We start from the raw sequence: 21809 nt of genomic DNA, 5'->3' as shown, positions 1-21809 counted from the left end.
TGTGAGGAGAAAAGTGGATTCTAAAACCTGTATTGTAGTTACTTTAATATTCATGAACATATTTCATCAGCTATTGTTTGATTATATTATTCATATTGTGTTTTTGGAGCAATGATATCCAATTCTGTGGTACTTTAGGTGTGATATATTCTAAGGTGTTACTTTATAGGGCTTTCTGTAGTGACATTATGGTAGTTTCTTTTATGCCACTATCCCAAAATCATTTTCTAGTATCTGTACAAGTGAAAGAAGTAAACAAGCTCAGGAGAAACTGATAATATTGAACTGATTAAGGCCTTTTAACTTGTTGAGTCGTTAAAATATTCAAACTTTGTGTTATATGAACTTTTTAATGTGTTTAAGGTACTTAATTTTCACTTTATTCTACATTCTATATAATTTGATGACATTTTGATCACTTAAATGTTTAAACATTGAGTTATAGTAACTTAAACCGGCTAGTAGTGTCCCCTTTACAGAAATATCACGCCCCTGATGGCAGCTTATAGTTATTTTATCTTACTTAACAGCATTTATTACAATTCTTAACATATGTTATAATGAAACAACATACTGCAAACATTGAACTGTGAGATGAAGTATTCTTATGTTACTCAGGTTTTATTTTTATCCCCAATGAAAATAATCCTATAGGGACTTTGTTGAGTTTTTTTTTTTTCAGTAAATATTAATAGCATGTTGCATTCATAAAGTATTACAGTATGCTTTCTGGTGGACTTATTTTTAATCCATATAGCTGCAGGGTCTTTAACTCAGCTGATGTCTGTATGATGGAGTATTATGGGATGTCTGCAGCTCTCTCTCTGTGTCTGTAATGTTTAATCAGAGGGAGTGCAGGACTGAGATTCCTCAGTGTCACATAGCAGTAACCTGATCTACACTCAGTCCTTTTGTCCTCTGCCAAAAACAGGGATCAGAATCAGTTTTGCCTTTGAACAAGTTTGCTTTCTTTCTGCTGCTTTAATGCTGCTGCTGCTGCTGCTGCTGCTGTCTTCTGCAGCTGCTGTCTGCTGTCTTGCTGTCTGCTGCTGCCGTCTTCTGCGGCTGCTGTCTTCTGCTGCTGCTGTCTGCTGCTGCTGTCTGTTGTCTTCTGTGGCTGATGTCTGCTGCTGCTGTCTGCTGTCTTCTGCTGCTGCTGTCTTCTGCTGCTGCTGTCTTCTGTGGCTGCTGTCTGCTGCTGCTGTCTTCTGTGGCTGCTGTCTGCTGCTGCTGTCTTCTGTAGCTGCTGTCTGCTGCTGCTGTCTTCTGCGGCTGTCTTCTGTGGTTGCTGTCTGCTGCTGATGTCAGATCTGGGTAAACCTTGACCTCCAGTCTGGGATCCTGGCGAATCAATGTGACCAGAAATCAATCTGAATAATTAACGTTTTGACACTTCATATGGAGTCTGCTGATCATTTACCCCAGACTTTATTCTCACATTGAGGTCAAGTTTAATAAGGAGGTCATACAATAATGACTTTCACCCAGTAGCCCTGACAGGTGGAGGTGAGTGGCTCTACTGACCCACTTCAAATTGCCTACAGGAAGGACAGAGGTGTTGATGAAGCAGTTATGATGCTGCTGCACAACATCCACATGCACCTGGAGAAACCAGTCAATACTCCAGTCATTTCGTAACTGTTTAATCCAATCCACCCTCACCTTCACCTTATTGGCATGGTTTGGTTCTCTGACTGAGTTGAACAAATGTCCCCACAACAGAATCATAAAGATGAGCGGGAAGATCATTGGACAACCCCAGACTACTCTCACAACCATATTTGATAAACAGGCCATCAGGAAAAGTAAACTCATCATATCGGACCCCACCCATAATCTCAATAACCAGTACCATCTGTTACCTTCAGGGAGGAGATTCCGTTCCCTTCCCCCACGATCCAAACAAGCCATGTCCACCTTTGTGCCAGCATCCATCAGACTATTGAACAAACAATAACCACCCCCCCATCGATCGATACAGACTTCGTCCTATTCTCCCTACCCACCAATCTACTCCTACCCTCAGGGTTTTTAGTTTCTTTTAGTATTTAGCATTTATTTATTCTCTGGTATGATTAATACGAACTACGTATTGTTGTATGTTGTGTTTGAATGTGCCTGACCACAAACGAAGTTCCCTCACGGGAAAAATAAAGTTCTTTTGATTTTGATGATTTGATACTGAGGTAAAGTGGGGTCACCCTCATATATCTCTGGTCATGACCACAGAGACATTTTCACACTAGAAATAAGAGTTAAACAACGTCAATAAGGTGCAAAGGCTCGGGTCAATTAATGATCAGAGATGGAAGATACTTTTTCTGTAATGCTTTCTTTTTTAATCATTCACTGTGCTTTTACTGAAAGTTATGTTGACTCAAATTATTACTTTGAAATAACTGTCAAATGCTGGGTAACCTTGGGGGGGGGGAAGATTGTAAAATGGGAAAACAGAAAGAGAAAAGTCTGCTCAGGAGGAGCAACAGAGGAGGTAAACATCTTCGAGGATAGACAGACATGCAAAAGTCTTCTGTAATAACAATAATAACATAACTAAATTCAGAATTACATTATCGATAGATTGCAAACATATATGAATAAAGACCTATAAGACTTAAACTGGCAACAACTTGTCTAAAGATGCTGCTTTTCAATTTCATCATTTTTACTTTATCACAGTTTTCATTGTGCCTCTTTCTAGTCTCTTTAATCTGCCAAATCCTATTACATTTGCTGCTGCAACAGCCTGATCTCCCTAAAGGGACCGATAAAAGCCCCAACTTATCTCAATCTTGCACTGAACATCAACCTGCACAACAGCATCAGAGGACGGGTGTGTAACAGGCTATAATTCAATACCCCCAGTTTGAAAAGACATCTCGACTCGCGCTGTGGTTTGGGACATCAAATATCATGTGTTACCTTCCTAAAACACGCTGCATGTTGTTAGGAGCTCATACTAACATCTCCCGTTGTGTGGAGTGCAGAAATAATGCATTATGGGAGACAGCTACAAGAATATTAAGCTAATATAAAAAAACTGTTTTCAGTTAAAGCTTTTATTCACTGGTTTAACTTCAGGCTTCTAATCCAAAACATGAATTAATAAAGATACCAACCAGGGACAACAGCTGGAGGAGCTTAAACTGAAGAACTAAAATGAATAAAAACTTGACCTAAACTTTTTTTGGGGAGATAAGACATCACACAGGCACACACGTTCTGTGATATCAACACAAATAGGGTTTTACTTTGAGATGTGAATGTTTGTTTTTTTTTAGCAATTTTTATGCTTGTTTGTCTTCCTTAAACCCAAAAGGCCTTCAAGATTGTTTTTCAAATACTAGCAGGAGCCATTGCGTACACTTAAAAAATGATGTAGAGTACATCTCTAATATACAATGAATAACCATGTTTACTTCTACGGGATGATTGTCATTTTCTAAGTGTTGATGTGGGGCATATGACTTTATGAATTACTGAGTAAAATATTAGAAGAGAAAATCAAACTACTCTTTTGGCAATATTGTTCATAATTCTGATGATTTTAGCTGCAACACGTTGCAGGAATTAATTTCTACAGGGGTCCACAGCACAGGCTATGTCAATACTGCCTCCTGGTGTTTACATGGAAGTACTATATCTACATTTCTGTTCAGGTTTCTAACTTTCCACAACATTGTATAACATGTCTGCGGGGATTTGCTCCCATTTAGCCACAAGATCATCAGTGAGATCCAAGAGCATCACTGTTTGGTGATCAGATCTGGCTCACAGTCCAAAAGTACGTGGACAGGAGTGCCCAAAATGATCAGCTGTTGTCCATTCAGTATGATCATCAGGTTTTCACCCAATGCGAGTTCACAGACTCAACAGAGACACCGCCACCCCTCTGACATATAACTATAGCATGAATTCATCCAAGATACTGTCTTAATGATTTCACACTAAACATCACACCAAGAAATCACTTCAATCTCTTTCCAGATCCCTGAATGTTTCCCAATCAAAAGGGAGCCTGCGACCTAAGATTTCCATTGCCAACGACTGCTTCTGTGATTGTTGTGCATATAACAATGAATAACTTCAAACAGAAAACTACTTCATCATATTCAAGGACATTTGGAGAATCACATCTAATTATAGTATACAGATATTCATTCATTCACAAGGTATTTGCAAGGTTTTAGCAAGCAAAATTAAACATTAACTACATTTTTTAATAGATATCAAATTCAAAACTACTGTAGGTTTAAGAACATAAAAACAAAGTGGCTAAAATGTTGATATATCAGAATGAATGAGGGGGAATTGAACTTGATATGGAAGGAATTTATTTGTAAGATTATTTTGGGGCATTTTAGGTTTTTATTAGATAGGACAGCTGTAGACAGAAAATGGGGAGAGAGGGGGAATGACATGCAGCAAAAGGGCACAGGTTGGAACTGAACATGCAACCGCTGCAGCAAGGACTGAGCCTTTGTACATGGAGCATACGCTCAACCATGTGAGCTACCCAGATGCACCAATATGGAATGAATTTAAAAAAAAAAAACAGGAGGTCACTATGTCAAAACTGAGTTTGGCAAATATAAGCATGATAAACTGTGCTACCAAACATTCCGTGGATTAGAATATAGAGCTGGATTTTAAATACTTTTAAAGTAATAATTTAGGTAACATGCAAACCTTTTTAGATCTTGTATGGGCTGTAGTTACCCGTTGGAAAAAAACAATAAAAATCACTTTTCTCTCCTGTATGTTTTGTTATCCTTTTACTCTCCTTGGATTAAAAAAAAAAAAAAAAAAACTTTAGATACCAGAACTCAGGAAGCAAACTCAGAACAAATACTTTATTCAATACAGTGAATATATACAATCTGAGAACAGGTCATTTCTCCTTCTCCTCTGCTGGTTTCAGTAAAACGTCTTCACTCTTGAACCACAGAGCTTCACTGGTGTGACTGGCGATGATCGCCCGCTCGATTAAAGGTCCTGAGGAGGAGGAAGAGGAGGAGAGAAAGAACAGTTTTAAGAACAATTTGCTAGATGCTGCTGCGAGATATGAATGACAAAATGGCAGACACGATTAAAAATACATAAATCAGACTGAAATGAAACCAAATTGTACAAAACGTATGGGCCAAATGCAGGTTTTGCAATGCAAACTCCGTTACCAATTCCATGAAGCTGCTGTTCTTTCTCTATCTTCACTATCAAGCAATGTATTATCATTTCTGATTGCTTCCTTATCTTAGTGATTAATGTGTTGATCATTTTCTATAATAATTAAGATTATTTGCTTTGTCTATAAAAGAAATAGCCAAAAATGATTTCAGTTTCCACAGCCCAACGTGACGTTGTCTGAACAGTCCAAAAATATTCAGTTTAGCATCATGTACGACAAAGAAAAGCATCCTCACAAGAAAATATCTCAAACTTCTTAATGCAAGAGTATTAATTGCTGTCTACATAAAATACTGTTTTCTGATTTTCAAATTACAGTAGTTTAAGAAATACAGGATCAAAGAATACGTAATTAAGATTGAAGAAGAACCTGACTTTTAATGTCTACTTTTGACTTTTTTTTTTAATTTAGGACCGAAAGTGTTTTTCTGTAGCAGCATTCAGAGAGAAACCTCAATAACATCTGAAGTGAAAAAGACTGACTGAACAGCATCCAACTTCTTATATTAGGTCGTCATTATAATCCTGGTAAACCTGGTCTACACCAGTTCTATAGAAGCATGACTGTAAACAAATATGTTGTGAAAAGTTATTTAGAGCCAGAGTCTCCCTGGATAACAAAGCTAAAAAAATAAAATAAAAAATAAGGAGCCTGAAGACTTTTAACACACATCAGGCTGAGCGTTTGCATGAGATTGTTACACAGCTGTCTTAACTCTCTCACCCACACGTCCTGTGAGTCTCTTTTATTTAAAAACATGCACAGAATCCTCGCAGTCCTATTTCTCCCATGTATTTACTTTTAACTTATGAATAGTTATTTCAGCATCATTTTCCCTGTTGTCTCAGATTTCCTGCATTCAGGTCTTTAACATCATGGTGCTTTTTGTCATGAATAATTCCCATAAACCCCTTGTGGTTTTTCTTCCCCGCTTTAAGGATTTCTCTGTGAAGTTTCCTCGTTTCTGCCCACGCTGAAGCTATTAGCTTCTGTCCAAAGGACTGTTTTAAAAGACATTAATGGAAAGAAAGAAAGAACCTCAGCTGTTCAAGTTAACAGTGAGTATACACATCTTATGATCCTTGACTACTGACTGCAGAGGAAATTAAATTCTGCTGAACTACAGCATAATGTTTGATGGCATAAACTCAGCGGGACTCTTTGCTGACAGAGTTCAGAAAAGCTGAGGTGCCTCGGCTCGACGCACCGCCACCATCGCCAAGTGCTGCCTGGCGATGAAATTACAAAGCTGGAACGAGCCACTGAGTGAGACATTTCACTGAGCCACTGTAGCGCAGAGGACGCTCTCTGCAGCCCGGCGAAGGTTCAGCAGACCAATTACATTTCCAGGGTGAGTGGTGAAGAGTCCCACAGGAATCATCCAGAATAAAACTGCACAAACTCAAGTTTACTGTGAGCACTTTAATCAGAAGCTGAGTGCAGTCACAGACCTGCTGGCTGGGTGTCTCTGGTCTGAAATGAAAAAGTTGAATGACTTCCGCAGAGGAAGTTTTCTTTTTGGTGACCTTGGATTTGTTTGTTTGGTAATCAGCATTACATCTCAAAAAACCTAACAATTTTTTTAATACAAGTTGGTGGAAAGAGTTAGGCCATGAGCCATGAAACAACTAATTAGTTTTTGGTTTGGTTCCAGAAAATTCTGAGGAATTTCTCAGCCTTGCTTGAGCGTGGTGCCCTCTAAAACGTGTTTCATGCTTCTTGTGGTGCACGCAGTTCGAATGACGACATTGCACAATTGGGGCCTGGGCGACTGTGTGCGGAGGGTCTGAGCGCCAAGCGGTGTACCTCCAAGATTTTGTAACAACGTGGATGAGGTCTCACAGTCCGTGTTGCAATGATTGGCAAAAGGCAGACTAGTCTACAACAGCAGAGCAAATGAGAAGAGAGGAGGTCCGTTCTTGGAGCCGCTTTGACAGCAATCAGTGTGAACAACCAGACCTTCGTGGGGAGCGTGAACGCCATCCGCACAACGCAGACAACACAAGCATGAAACAGACATAAATGCTTTCTAGTGTTTGTGTTTGGTTTTATATTTAGGTTCTTTAAATCAAAATTGAAAGTGACCCAGGGCATGGAGACAGAACTTACAATTTGTGAGTAGCTCTTTAATTGGCCCAAAGATTACATAAGGACGATATTATCACTATGGATTTTTAATAAAAAAATACTTTTGGTTGCTATTTCCACACAATGTGCTTCTTTAAGCACAGAAATGATGATCATGGATTTAATGACAATTTTACAAGGGCCAGTGTGAGATAATGCACCACACAGAAGGTTTAGTCCAAATCTGGGAGCAAAAACAATTTGGTAACATATTCACTACCGGTCAAAAGTTTGGAGTCACTTAGAAATTTCCATTCCACTCCATTACAGACAGAATACCAGCTGAGATCAGTTGCATTGTTTTTTTTTAACCACGGCAGCAGTTTTCAGATTACATTATGTACTTACATAATTGCAAAAGGGTTCTCCAATGTTTTCTCAGTTAGCCTTTTAAAATGATATCAGATCAGTAAACAGAATGTGCCTTTGGAACATTGGATGAATGGTTGCTGATAATGGGCAATGTAGATATTGCATTAAAGATCAGCCACTTCTTTCTACAAGAGTCGAGAACCCTTTTGCAATTATGTAAGCACATAATGTAATCTGAAACTGCTGCCGTGGTTAAAAAAAAACAATGCAACTGATCTCAGCTGGTATTCTGTCTGTAATGGAGTGCAACGGAAATTTCTAAGTGACCCCAAAATTTTGACCGGTAGTGTATATATGTTTTGCAAATATGACAAAAGCATCTGGCCTACGCCTCAGCGCCCCTGTTACCAAGGAAAACAGATTCAAAAACTCTATTATTTCGGTCTCCATTCATGCTTTAAATGTTATTAGCAGAAGGAGGTAACCATCTTAGTTTCCATTGCCTGTGGTGATGCTGATGATAATAGGGTGACAATGACGGTGACAGTAACAGTACACACTGTGCTTGTAGTTTGTTGTTATTGATGAGAGGGAATGATATATCTTTCTTGACGACAATCTACTGTAAGATATACTGTAATCTGTTGTGTATTTATGTGCTTTTAATACATGTATCTATGTTTTTATGCATTAAGCCTGCTGCGACACAAATTGCCCTCTGGGACAAATAATACATTGATTGATTGATTGATTGATTGAGGCCCAAGCAATTGTACTTGAGTCAACCAGAACCGGGAGGTTTTATACAAACTGCGGTACATTTCGTGTGTGGTTAGAACGCATTTTGTACCCCTATAGGTACTTTCTATAGGAAGGAAACTCATTATTCAGTGGATGGCAGAAGAGACGAATGCCTTAGTGGCAATATGATCCTCAAGAGAGAGATCCGAGATAAATGAGAAAGTAAAGAGTACTTGATATGAGAAGTTCTGTTAGAAGAATTGTGATACTATACTATCTTATTATTATTAAAACTGTTTGCATAAGAATACCATATTATACTGATTGTACTCTAAACAAGATACCATGGAGCCATCAACTGTCCTTCTCTGAGCACAGTGTGATGCTGAGGAAAGAACAGCCAGTCATATTTTGTGCTTTGCTGTAAGTGCTAAAATGTTCTCTACTTGCAAGTAAACAGGTTTTGAGATCATTCCAGTGTTTCTGTCCATTCATTGATAATATAATTATCTTAACAAGTTCCAAGTCACAAAGGGCCACCGGGTTTCATCGTGACTGCAATCAGCGTTTCTGAAAGGTCTGCAGTTTACTTCAGCACTGTTAATGACATTTTATTTAGCAAGCTCAGAATCAATTATATTGCTGACCATTTAAGCCTCTGCCTCTAATGAGGGTCCATTAGCTGATGATTACACTCTTTATCTTATTATCGAACGGAAAGTGAAGCAAATGTGCAGAGGATCACAAATTAATTAACTAACATACAAAAAACACTGTCAGTTTATACCAGCACTGGGACGAGCACCGGCTGCCTCATCGGGGAAAACTTGGGTCATTTTCACTCAGTGTTTAAAGGGCCATAACAATGTTCTATTTTTAAAGTTTTAGTTTCACGTTTTCCTTCATTACAAATCATGTATATTCTATATTTTGGCTGACGATCTTCAAATGCATGCAGTTTCAGATTTTTCGATTTATTTGTCCTCCCATTGCAGGCATTAGTTTCCATTAATTCCTGTAGATTTAGAGTTGTGTGATCCATCACAGTGAACATAAATGTTACATTAGTGTTGTGTGGTAGAGCAGTCTAAATGCAGATTGTTTCATTGTTGTTTGACAAGAATAAAATGCAGACTTCATGGTCACTTGTGATGAATTACACAATTTTTTTTTTTATGTGATTTGATCATAATGTTGAGAAATGAATTTATAGTAAATTGGATAAAACATCCATCTACATGTTTCTTTGAAAAAGACACATTGCAGAGAAAGATCCAGGTTTGAAGGTCAGTCCTGGGCTTTTCATTTGAAAACTTGTATGTGTGGTAATATAACAAATAACACCCAATATAATAATTAAACTGCACAAGTCAGTCACCTTTATCTCTTCTTTCCAGCTAAATGTGGATGAAAACATGACTTGATTTTGATAAGACCATTACATTTTCCCTCTCTGGATCCACATATTAACTAGTAAAAACAGGAAAGGTGACTGGACTAATCGCTCTCGTTTTGGGGTAAAAATGTTTAAACCACTTGATTAAGAAACTACAACGGTAAGCCTGGAAAAATCACATAGAACGCCTGGCTGGCATGTTGACTCCATTAGTCTCACTACAGAGATGTAATCTGAACCAGGGAGGGAAAGCTAAACCAGCCAGCAGATGAAAGCTAGCACTTTTTTTTTTTTTTTTTTTTTAAAGCTTTTTCTCTCCAACAACCATTCAGGCGAAGAAAAAAATCAATCAACAATGTGCTATTATATCCTGAAGAGCTGTCAAAACAGCTAGAGGGAGGTCATCAGCTGCTGAAGAAAAGCAGCCCTGAACTTGTGTGTTGTGATTTATGGGTTGGTTTAGGTGAACGTACCCATATTAGCTGGTCGGTGGGAGCAAACATCAATCAGGATAGTTTGCAGGTTGGCAAAGATTTGTTCTTTGGACATGTCGAGCTGTGCAAAAAAGAGAAAATAATATTACTACTGCAACTAAACAAAATGTATTTTATAGAACAATATTTTGTTTTTCCTTGTCTTGTGCAATTCAAAATGTATGTGGTGGAAGCTCAAATGTAAAAGCGCAAAAACACAAGGACAAAAAAAGCTCATTTAAAAAACTGTATTTCATGCGTAAATACACCCAAACATATCCCACATATGGAACACAAACTTATACTTATTTAATCAGGATTTCTCTCTAAGCGATGACCACTTTATCGTGCAAGATTTAAAATGTAAAATTACCACTGTTGACCCCCTCACATATCACTATCAGCTATTAAAGTCACACTCTGCAGCAACTTGTTGAGACGTACCATAGCTATCTGGGTCCTGATGTAGCAGTCGCTCTCCACCATGTACTCGTGACCCGTTTTAAACAACTCCAACATCTTGGGAATGTGAATGCCGACTGAGCCTGAGTGTCAACAGAGAATAGAATTGATGAGCGATGATGTCCTCTGTAGTCATGAATATATTTACACTTTGGACATTTAGTTGTCTTTGTTTGTCTTGAAAGCAGGTGTTCAATCCCAATACCTCTTCACATGAGTTAAATCGTCCTGCGATGTAAACTTCAATCTGCAGAGACCCTCAGCTTACCTCTCTTGCTCTTTGGAAACTTCTTCCTCAGTTTGTTTTTTAGCGGTACAAGCTTTGGCAGTATATCTGGCACCGCTACGTAGAAGTCTGCTGAAATTTCGTCATCCAAGATCTGGAAATGAATAAAACCTGATTAGATTAAACTTAAAAGACTCCTGCAGGGAGGCTAAATAATACTTAGAGTCAAATTAAGGGCAGACAATAAATGGAGCAAATACAAATGTAGTTGTTGACTGATTCATTTTCTGACAAAATTTCAGATTGTGATTTTAGCAGCCAATTAATAAATGAACATAGCATAAAGGCGCTATCTGGCTTCTTTGTACCATTTTAGTTGCCAACACTCACTTATAAAAACAGTGATTGTGTGATACAAACTGCTTACTTGTGTAGCTGCCTTATATACTGTAAATGTGATTTAAAGTAAATTCTGCATGAAAAGCAGGTGTACTATTAGCTAAAGGTAACATAAACACATTAACGCGAAATTGACTTAATAAAACAAACTGCAGCCTTGAAATATGTTTAGATATGGAACAGTCAAAACTAAAACTAAAAACTATCAGCTGATATTACACAGTATACTGTAACAGAGTCCCATTAGCCTAACAGATACAAAAAAACACTTTTATACCCTCTTTTTATAGCACTTCCATCTCTCAACCTAACTGAGGAAAATGTGACATGAGCACGTTGAAGACACGATCCTTAACATCTTAAGCTTTTAAATTCCTATTTATATTTTAACTGTTTAATCAATTCTTGTTTTAACTTGTATCTATATGATATGCCTATGTGCTTGGTGTTTATATTTGTTGTTTCTCTGCTGCATCACCAATTGCTCTTTGAGCACAAATTAAGTGACTGACTGATTCATTTAATAACTGAAGTCCTATCTGACACACGCACGCACGTTAAAATTAAAGTAAATATATATTTTTTTCCAATATTGACATATATCACAATATGGCAATTGTTTAGCCTAGAAATCTAGACGCACCCTAGCGGCAGCAAATGTAATTTGCAGCCAGGGTCGTCTAGCAACTCTCCGTTGGCTTGCAAGCTGGAAAAACCAAATTCTGGTCAGGCCAGTCACATCGTGTATAGAGTCGGTGGGCGGGCTTAACATATGGACGGTAGAGTTGCGACGGTTCCGCGTGAATTCCCTGCTACTTGAAAACAAAGAAGATGGTTGCTGCTGCTGGCGAACAGCGGTCTTTCGAATCAGCTTTGGCCGCGACTGAAAGACTTGGAGTTAAGCACTGAAGTTCTTTCTTAAAAAAGGAAGAGGTGTTCGAAGTTTTGCCGACCGGATACGGCAAAAGTTTAATCTATCAACTAGCGTTGCTCTGGTTGGCTATGAGTGCAGAGGGAATTTGAAAGACAACCGTTCATCCCGCCCCTCCCCGCCTGCCAATGGTGAGTTCCCAGACCCAACATCTTGTGTGTGTCTCACTTGTCAGGCTAGCAATTGTTTGCAAAGACGCATACAAAAACGATCCAACTGAAGTTAAATGCAATGAACCATGCTCCACTGTTTGACAAAAGTCTTCAAATGTCAATCAAGTGTATATATACACACACACACACACACACACCTTTGTTTAACCAACTCACCGGCTGTATGAGCTCTGCTCCTCCAGCAAACACAGCTCCGTTCTCCTGGGCAACTTTAGCTTGATTAACATCCTGCAGAGAAAAACAGGAGCAACGTCACACATTTAAATCTGATTTGGGTGTGTCAAAGTCTGGCAGACCCCACCAGTCATAAATCGTTCTGGTCGTTAACATGCAACATCTAAGTTACAACCCACAACCTGTGCTGCTCAACAGGACTATTCATCAAATCCTGCTTGTAGGGTTCTGTGATCAAAACATCCGAGCCCATTCATTACAGACAAACGGGGCAACAAATTAAAAGGTGCTGCAGCAAATCTGAATCACGTTCAGACAATATTAAAGCAATTCATCAACAGCAGACAATCAATTGGCTATGAAATAAGATTCAGTGAGGCTGAAGGGGAAGAAAAATAAAACTTTTTACCTCAGTAAAAACTAAAACTTTGTTCATCTCTGTCTTGAAGGGATGTGTTAAGTGCACCGTGCTGACAAAGGGGTCAATTTTTTTCTGTGAGGAGAAAAAAACAACAACAATTATTACAGTTTTAAACCCTCATCATGCTCCAAAAAATCAGGAGGAAAGAAAAAGGAGGGATGTCAATCATAGAGCAAGCTCAGATAATAAATTATTAAATCTATTACGCCACAACTTTAATTTTTCATTTCTCTGGAGTGTTCTTAATTCATTATGCATAGGAACATTGGTTCTGCATAGGTTCTGCAGAGACAGACGGATGAAGCTGTACGTAAGTCTGTCTCATGAGGACTGTCTGGACAACATAGCAGCTCTGCAGTCCTGCAGTCCTGCAGTGTGGAAACAAACTCATGGGAGGTTTTTATTCCTCGGTGTCACACTGTTTTTGCTGATTGCTGTTGCAAAGACTGCTAAATATCGCTCAGATTTGTGGAAGCCAAACAAGTCTGCCAAGTCTGACTGCTAAAATTAGTCTCTAGCAGGCACTTTGGCAGGTGATCAAGCGTTATCGGGATGTTCTGCTCTATTGTGAGGGTCCAGTTAGATGGTTAAAATAAAGCAGCATATCTATGAAGTCGAAGGAGCTGAGGGTCATCCAAATGCACATTTCACCAAGTCTCTTCATGTGGAGAGCCAGCTTTTAGGTGCAGAGTGCAGACTTAACTCTGCTCAGATTTCCTAATTTTTATATATATATATATATATATATATATATATATATATATATATATATATATATATATATATATATATACACACACACACACACACACACATATTTATATATATATAAATATATATATATATACGAAACACAAATTACATCTAAGATAAATCACATAGTGGAACTAAATTGAATATTAGTTCATAAATCCCAAAAAATAAATATATATCTATTAATATAATAATAGTTCCATATTAACTTAAAGATATATTGTTGTTGGAGCTATTCATTGTTTTGTTATATTTAAAAGTTAAATATTTACTTATTTATTTTTGTTGCTGTTTTGTTTGAATTATACAGCTGAATAATGATTTTTTTTTTAATATAAAAAAGGTACCATGCAGCCTGAGCCAGGTGAAGTCATATATATATATATATATATATATATATATATATATATATATATATATATTTTTTTTTTTTTTTTTCTACCAGAGCCAAGAGACACCATTTTTCTTTTGTTGAGATGTTTGCTTGCCGAAAACTGAAAAATAAACCTCACAAAATGCCATCTTTGTCTGGACAATAAACCTTTTTATTCTCTGCTTAAGATTAATTCCTTCAGTGCCTCAGTGACTGTCGGATTTCGAGTTTTTGTTTGTTTCTGTTTAGCCTGAGGACAAATCGCCACTACAATTATTATATCATTATTATGCATTCCGAATTTCCGAACATTCACACCCAATTCGTACAACGATTGGCCTGCTGTGCAAAGGTGAAAAAGGAGCCAGAGTTGGAACTCTCTTTTTTCATTCGACTATTTCTGTCACTTTTAACTTAAACAACAGAGTGCAACACATTAACATGACTGCCTTCTAGGAGAGACTGTTCCTTTCAGCTCTCTACTGTTTCCTATCTAATATAGGCAGAATTGATCCAAAGAAAGCTACAAACAACACTTCTTAGAACTCCTGCCATTACCTTTTTTTCCAATTTCATGTCTAGCCTCAGATCGATGTAAATAGGCTGCTTGTGGGGAGTGAAGTCCAACATCTGAAATTTCTTCAGCATGTCGATGGCGTCTGCCGCATTGTAGATTGTCCGGGGGTAGTACCTCATAACGTACACGTCATCCACAGGCGCCCACGCCGTCTTGCCGTAGGGCTTATGTCTGTCTTTGTCATCGATGACCCTCTTTTCTTTCTTCACCTCTTTCTCTGTGTCCTCTTTCTTGTCTTTCCTTAGTGCCCTAGCAAACAATAATGGAGATGTTAAACTGAAAAATATTTGGATCACCAGGCCCAATCTACCTTCTCTTGATTTAATGGTTCACATGTTTACCTGCTGACAGTGCTGAGTGAACAACAAACTGATTCTACTGGACAGAAAATCTACCCTGGATAAAAGATCTTTAAAGTTGGTTTTATTAAACTAAAAGGTTCATAAACTTACTTTACAGCTGCGAAAGACCTGATGGGTGGATTCCTCAGTGCAGTATGTAAGACGCCTGTGTAGGCGGGACCGCCGGCTCTCAGCAGCTGCCTCTGACATCCTGCTACAACTGCAAAAATGAAAAAAAGCTGTTAAGAAATTAAAACAGACAGACACAGGGTGCAAATGATGACCTCCATCTGGGTCAAATGATGCAGAGAAATGTTCACAAATACTCAAAAATATATCCTTTCTACTTGAAAATGTAAAGATCTTGTAGCATTTGACATCTCCAATGTAGCGGGTATGCATCAGGGCTTATCTCTACCAAACTGAAGCAGACCGCATCTAATGTCGTGCTATTTTGCAGGAAACTATAAAGATTCTTTGAATGTCTGTGGATGAAAATCTGCCTGTACCAATATTATTTTATCAAAACAGAGCTCACTGATTTGCAAGACAAAAAGGTGCTTTGCAAATTTAAAGATAGTGTGAACTTGTTGCTATTCAGACAAGCTTTCACTTGAACTATCATTGTTTTTATGTCTGTATGATGTTTTTTTAAATTGTTAAACTTGCTGCATGTAAAGCACTTTGTGACTGTCTGTGATAGGTGCTATATAAATAAAGTTTACTTACTTACTTATTTGTTCCCTGGCGCTAGTTAACATGCCACCAGTGCTACTTTTGTTTACCATCAAAAGCACTTTTCTATTATTATTATTTCACAGTCTGGGAGAATCTAAATATTTCTGTTTATTATAATAAGTAATAAATCCCGGAATGCCCGGAGGGATTTGTCCTGGGAATAGTTGCCTCGTGTTGGTGTGGTTGTAAATCTGTGTCTGTACCGCTTCACTGACTGTGCAGGATGCAAAGCAAATTAATTAAATGCAGTTTTAATTGGTTGAAGTGTTGTGGTTAGTCCTGGGCTGGTCTCGCATTGTCAGACTTACAGCGCTGTACAGTCAGAGACAGATGCTGACATATCAGCAAATGTTAGTTAAATGCGTCCTTTTTTTATAAGCAAAGAGACACATATTAAAAATATTTTTTAACATTATTTAAACCCTAGCTTGAACAATTCATGCGAACTATTTCATTCTGCATACAGATGACTCACTATAGTATCAACTTTTTTATAAACTCGTTAGCACTTCTCGTCACCGCTCACCACGACCTGTTTTGCTACAAGGACGCTCTGAAAAAACGGTTAATTTCAATTATTTATAAGCTAACGTTACCTTGTTAAATTGCATTAATACCGTATTAAACGGAGAATCTAAATGCTTAAAATGTAATCTTGAGTAATGTTGCCCCATGTGGGGAATTCTTCAATAAGTTAGGTGACAGTAAAATGTACACACATTTGCGATCTGTAACGTTAACGTTACTTGTCATCCAAGAGGGCTAACGTTAGTGAACAGAGCAGCAAGCTAACAAGCTAATGACTGTTTTGCCCTTTAACCGAAACGAAAAACCAAAAAATAAGCCTGAAAGAAATAGCATGTACTTCTCTGCGGTAAAAACGTTAGATGGCCTGTACTTTTACTCTCAGTTACAATAAAGTAAATGACACAAAACGACTGACCTCTCCATAGAGTCCGCATGCAGGTTGCCATGTCTGGGAATGCCGTCGGTCCGTGTGAAAACAGCGATACGTATTGAAAGGTTCCACCTGGAAAGTAAAACCATATCTCCGTTCAAAAACTGTTAATCTATAATTTCCAAACATATTGGTAAATACTCAAAACATACATCAGATACTAAATAAGTATAGAGAATGTTTAGGTCTACTTTAATTTTCGGCATGCGTTTGATAAACCAATCTTTACTTATTTTAGTAAATGTTAGCCATTTCCAAAATCTAGAGAGGAATTCATATACAACTATAATTTAACTGAACATTTTCTTGCTGGATTAAATGAATGCCGAATTTCCCAGTGTTTTATAGATATTCTAAGAAAAAAAGCATGAATTAATCCTCTGCGATGTATGAGTAAAATATGTATGATTTAAATTGAGTTTGGTAATACTTTTGATACAAAAAAATGCTATATTCACTTCGGATTGCTTTAAAGTGGGGATAGTAAACTACGACTGCATTTTGGGTAATATTTTATTCTTAATGTTAAAAATGAATTTAAACCATAGTTTAAACTCTCCATGTCTTGACCAATGACTGTATGGTCTTGACATGATGACATGAACGAGTGAGAAAATCCGGGGCCCCATGTCGTGTGTGGACCATAGACCGTATACGGGTACGAGCGGAAGCCGCGTTTGTTGTTCTTCCTTCTGTTTCCGAGACGTTTAGGGTCTAAACGGGTTCAACAGCCGTGTCTGCATGTCTCTACCAATTCCCTCTATAAATCGTCTTCTACTGCTCCCGAATGAAGGTAATTCCAATTCAGACTTTGTTGTTATGCTGCGGGCATTTTGTCTGTGTTCTCTAGGGTTCGATGTCACCGTTAAATCCGCTTCTGATTGTACCCACTCCGTCTACCCCCGCAGTCCGCCTCGGTGAGCCCGGGCGGCGTGCGCCCTGCTGCAGCTAGCCAAACAAATCCAACGCGGTGCTTTGAGCTCACCGGACGCTTAACCTGTTCGTACTCCGTTTAGACAATGTTTTAATAGTTTTAGCAATTCGAAATGTTTAAATAGACATAACCAGAGGGCGTGTTAACCTCATTGCCGGATGTGACAGCTGGTGAGCGGTGGGCCGAACTTTTGCTGAACGGGCCCCCATCCATGTAACGTTAGTGCTTGTCACTTTTGACATTACAGCTATGTTTGGATACTCAGCTGTTAGTGCAGTTGCCATCGATACATATTTTCCATTTACAAAAAGTCCCGCCTTGTTAAAATTATAACAGTTTCCAAAGCATCAGATTCAGAAAACCATTATCTGTCACAGCTCCTCGGAGTCTAAAATGTTTTTATCAACCCAGGCATGTGATAAAAGTCGCCGCTGCAGCTGTCTCCGCATGGTTGTGATATGAACCGTTGCCAGCAGGCCGTATATCAGCCGCTCACTTGTGACCCAGAAGTGTGTAAACAAGTTATGTAAGTCTTCTCCAAACTTGTTCAACCCCAGCTAACCTCAAGGCGGCTTGATTCATAATATCATGCACCCTTTTTATAGTTTCCCTTGTGCTCATATGTACGGTGTGCAGAATAGATAACAACTCATGCACTATTATATGTGTCCCTGAGCAGTGCAGTCAGCAGACTGACAGGGGGGTTTAAATAACTTGCAAGCTGGGTGGCTTCAGAGAAGACCTCCTGCAGATTGCATGGCTGCTAATAGAGCAGATGTAAGGAATTCCTGTATTTTTGACTGAGTAACTTTTTTTGCATGTTGATACTGCTTTCAAGCAATACTCATGGACATGTTGTCTGAGAAAAAGCTTGTGAAGTTGATATGATAACCAATCAGATAGAGGCATTTCTTTTTTATTTTCAAGTACATTGAGTTAAGCCATGACACCATGTCACTACACTAGAATGTAACTTGTAAGCCTTTTAATGTATTGCATTAATTAGACTCTGAGGTGCTATCTTGATGACATTGATTGATGCTCATTATATGACAGATATATTTTACTAATATATATCTTGTCTTAGTAGCATATTCTTCATTTTTACCTGCTTTGGGAAAACACATTGTGGTTTCTTTTTTGTGACACAATGTGTGTTATTAACAGCAATGTGTCTTATATTATAATGTCGTAGAGGTAGCATAAAACCGTGCTTTCCCAAAGACTGACATACATCCTTTTTCAGAGCATAGGGCTGGAGATAAGAGTTCAAATTAAATTCAAGAAGGCTAGGTCAAAATCAAAGAAACTCTAGTTCTATTGGAGGCCAAAATGTGCATGCTTCAGTTGGTCTGATTTATTCTGTACTGTACCCTTCAAAAAGTTTGACAACAGTGACATACAGGTTGAAGTTTGAAATAATCAAACTGATGTTCAATGCACTGAACGGTGTCCCACAGTTATACTGCATGAACCCAAACTCTTCAAACTGTGATACCCAATTGAATTGGTTTATATTTGTGAGTTGTTTGACACTTGAATTTCCCTGGGATTAATAAATAATCTGTCTATCTGCTTGAAATGATTAGTTTAGACAACAGAATTGTGTAAAACCATAACATCATTTGATCCTCATCATGATATAATTTCACTGAATTTTCCCAGTGATATTTTTTGCAGACAAATCAACTAGTAAAGTTACCAATGTTTTTTAAAGTTCTGTATAACCAAGAAAAAAAAAGGTTGAGAAGTCCAGATTCAGACGAGAACATGTTTGTCTTTTTTGGAAAATGCTTTTCCAAAATGAGCCTATTAAGGGAATGATTTAAAAATATTTCTCGCATGAATACGTTTAGGTGTGAGATCACAAAGGACAGGATTAATACCAAAATGGGTTGACTGTTGTTTGTGACTCTTATTTGAGACTCTTGTAGGTAAGCTGCTGTTGAGTGGAGGTCTGTATTCTGCACTAAAATCCGAGCTGTTCAGTAATTAGCTGTGGCTTGTAGATCAAAATGTTTATTCTCCTGATCTTCTCACAAAAGTATTTCTCCACCTGGATTCAGCTTGGACGGTCAAACTAGCCTATTCCCTAAATCACGTGCTGAACACCATCATACTGATAATCACACAATGACATCAGTGTCTCAGCTCTGTATATAGACAGCCGTTTTCGTTGCAGGTGTCATTGGTGTTTGGTTGGTTTAAGCCCCCAACGTCGCCTTCCAGGCAGCGCGGCAATGGTTATGTTTAGGGTTAAGGTTAGGGTTAGCTGCCTGGAAGGCGACGTTGGAGGCTTAAAACACCATCGAGCCGTGTCATTACTGTCCTCCAGGTGCTTCCTCTGTGGTTTGGCTCAGATTTGGTCGAGACTTTGTGTCATTGCAGCCGTGTGCCAGTAAACACTGGCTGAGGCCGCCGACCCCACCAGATACTTTTTTGAATATTTAAATGGCTGGGAAAATATTTTGCAGGTGGCTGAAGAATTTTATGGGCCAACCGACACACACCTCACAACTTTGGTATTTCATGGTGCTAGATGACTCAAAATGTGTTTTCTGTTGAGAAAATCACAGATTTCTTATCCAAATTAAACCGAACATAAAGTATATTTTAAACCATACAGCAACAAGGCCAGAAAACCTCTTTTGTTTATTTGTTGTATAGCTGAAACAATTAGTTAAACTATTTTTTAAAACATTAATTAATCATTATTTGGTTCCCACTTTCTCCAATGTGAGGATTTTGCTGATTTTCTCTGTTTTTATATCTGTAAATTTAATCTCTTGGGTTTTGGACTGTTGGTTGGACAATTTGAGGACATTGCCTTGGATTGTGGGAAACTGTATTGGGCATTTTGATTACAGTTTTAGGAAGGAAACTCCCTGTAGGAGTGCTTTTTATTTATTCATTAAAAAGATATATATATTTGTGTTATTTGTACTGCTCTTTTTAGTGCGGGAAGAATAGCTCTGCTCTCTGTGTTTCTTGGTTTTCTTAATATAGACTATAATATCTGTGATTCTTGTGTTGTTTTTCAGATTAACAGGTATGCCAAAGGAAAAATATGATCCTCCTGATCCCCGCAGATGTTACACCATCATGCCAGCAGAGGAGGCGGCCAATGGGAAGAAGTCTTACTGGGCCGAGCTCGAGATTTCTGGTCAGTCTAACTAACTCCCTCTGGATCTGATTCCATAAAAGCATCCCAACTGAGGCCAGCATAGCTCAGGATTGAAAATCACTACCATTTTTTTTCATGTTTCTAATTTCTGTTTTTCCAGACAGCGATTTATAAGCAAAATGCCTTGTGTTTTGGGCATTTTTTTGACATTTTATAGACCAAAAGGTTAATTGATTGATCAAGAAAATATGCCAAGATGGTTGGTTAAATTACTTTTGGTTAAGATAATGAAGATCTGTAAACCCTATATATGAAAACAATCATATCCCGGCTGAAAAACTGAATGTAGTTCTTGTTTTGGCTTGAAACTTAACAGATGTTTGCCGCAAAACAAAATTATATATTAACATTGTTTTGTTCCCTGGTTCGATTGATCACAAAGTTCAGATATAAAATTAGGGATGCAACGATCCAACTTTTTCAGTCCCGACACCAATACCTGGGTTTTGGGTACCGATCCCATACCAGTGTTTAAAGGTCCCATGGCATGAAAATTTCACTTTATGAGGTTTTTTAACATTAATGTGTGTTCCCCCAGCCTGCCTATGGTCCCCCAGTGGCTAGAAATGGCGATAGGTGTAAACCGAGCCCTGGGTATCCTGCTCTGCCTTTGAGAAAATGAAAGCTCAGATGGGCCGATCGGGAATCGGAATCTCCTGTCATAAGGAGGAAGGTTACCTCCCCTTTCTCTGCTTTGCCCGCCCAGAGAATTTGGCCCATCCATGAGAAAGAGAGAGACATCATGGCTTTCAAACGAGCAAAGTGGCAGTTGGTCAAGGCCACACCCCCACCCTCCACCTTGCCCCCCCTCTCTCCTCCTCAATAGCATTTAAAGCTACAGACACAGAAATGGCACATACTAAGGAAAGCTCATTGTGGGACTGGCTCTAGTGGCTGTAATTCTGCACCAAGGCTGAATTTCGGGAAA

The 21809-nt window shown here is 38.4% G+C and overlaps 2 protein-coding genes across 3 annotated transcripts in view; one reads left to right on the top strand and one right to left on the bottom strand.

Moving 5' to 3' along the window:
• Nucleotides 1–4839: 4839 nt before the first annotated feature.
• mrpl1 (mitochondrial ribosomal protein L1) lies at nucleotides 4840–17775 on the bottom strand (the record flags this gene model as incomplete). The annotated part of the gene is made up of 10 exons (XM_031305226.1): nucleotides 4840–4995; nucleotides 10238–10319; nucleotides 10682–10782; nucleotides 10968–11079; nucleotides 12585–12656; nucleotides 13012–13095; nucleotides 14708–14975; nucleotides 15179–15287; nucleotides 16749–16835; nucleotides 17655–17775. Coding segments are annotated over 10 exons (1140 nt in total), but the record flags the coding sequence as incomplete, so codon positions are not given.
• cnot6l (CCR4-NOT transcription complex, subunit 6-like) overlaps nucleotides 17426–21809 on the top strand; it is a 21290-nt gene continuing 16906 nt past the window's right edge. For both annotated transcript variants that reach the window (XR_004105971.2, XM_031305225.2), the window contains exons 1-2: nucleotides 17426–17556; nucleotides 20739–20860. Coding sequence is in view for 1 of the 2 variants with exons in the window: in XM_031305225.2 (XP_031161085.1) it covers nucleotides 20749–20860 (112 nt within the window). In the remaining variant the exon portion in view is untranslated. The remainder of the gene's footprint in view (nucleotides 17557–20738; nucleotides 20861–21809) is intronic.

Source organism: Sander lucioperca, chromosome 2 (genome assembly GCF_008315115.2).
Source record: "Sander lucioperca isolate FBNREF2018 chromosome 2, SLUC_FBN_1.2, whole genome shotgun sequence".
Taxonomy (NCBI): Eukaryota; Metazoa; Chordata; class Actinopteri; order Perciformes; family Percidae; genus Sander; species Sander lucioperca.
This window is presented reverse-complemented; position numbering and strand designations above follow the sequence as displayed.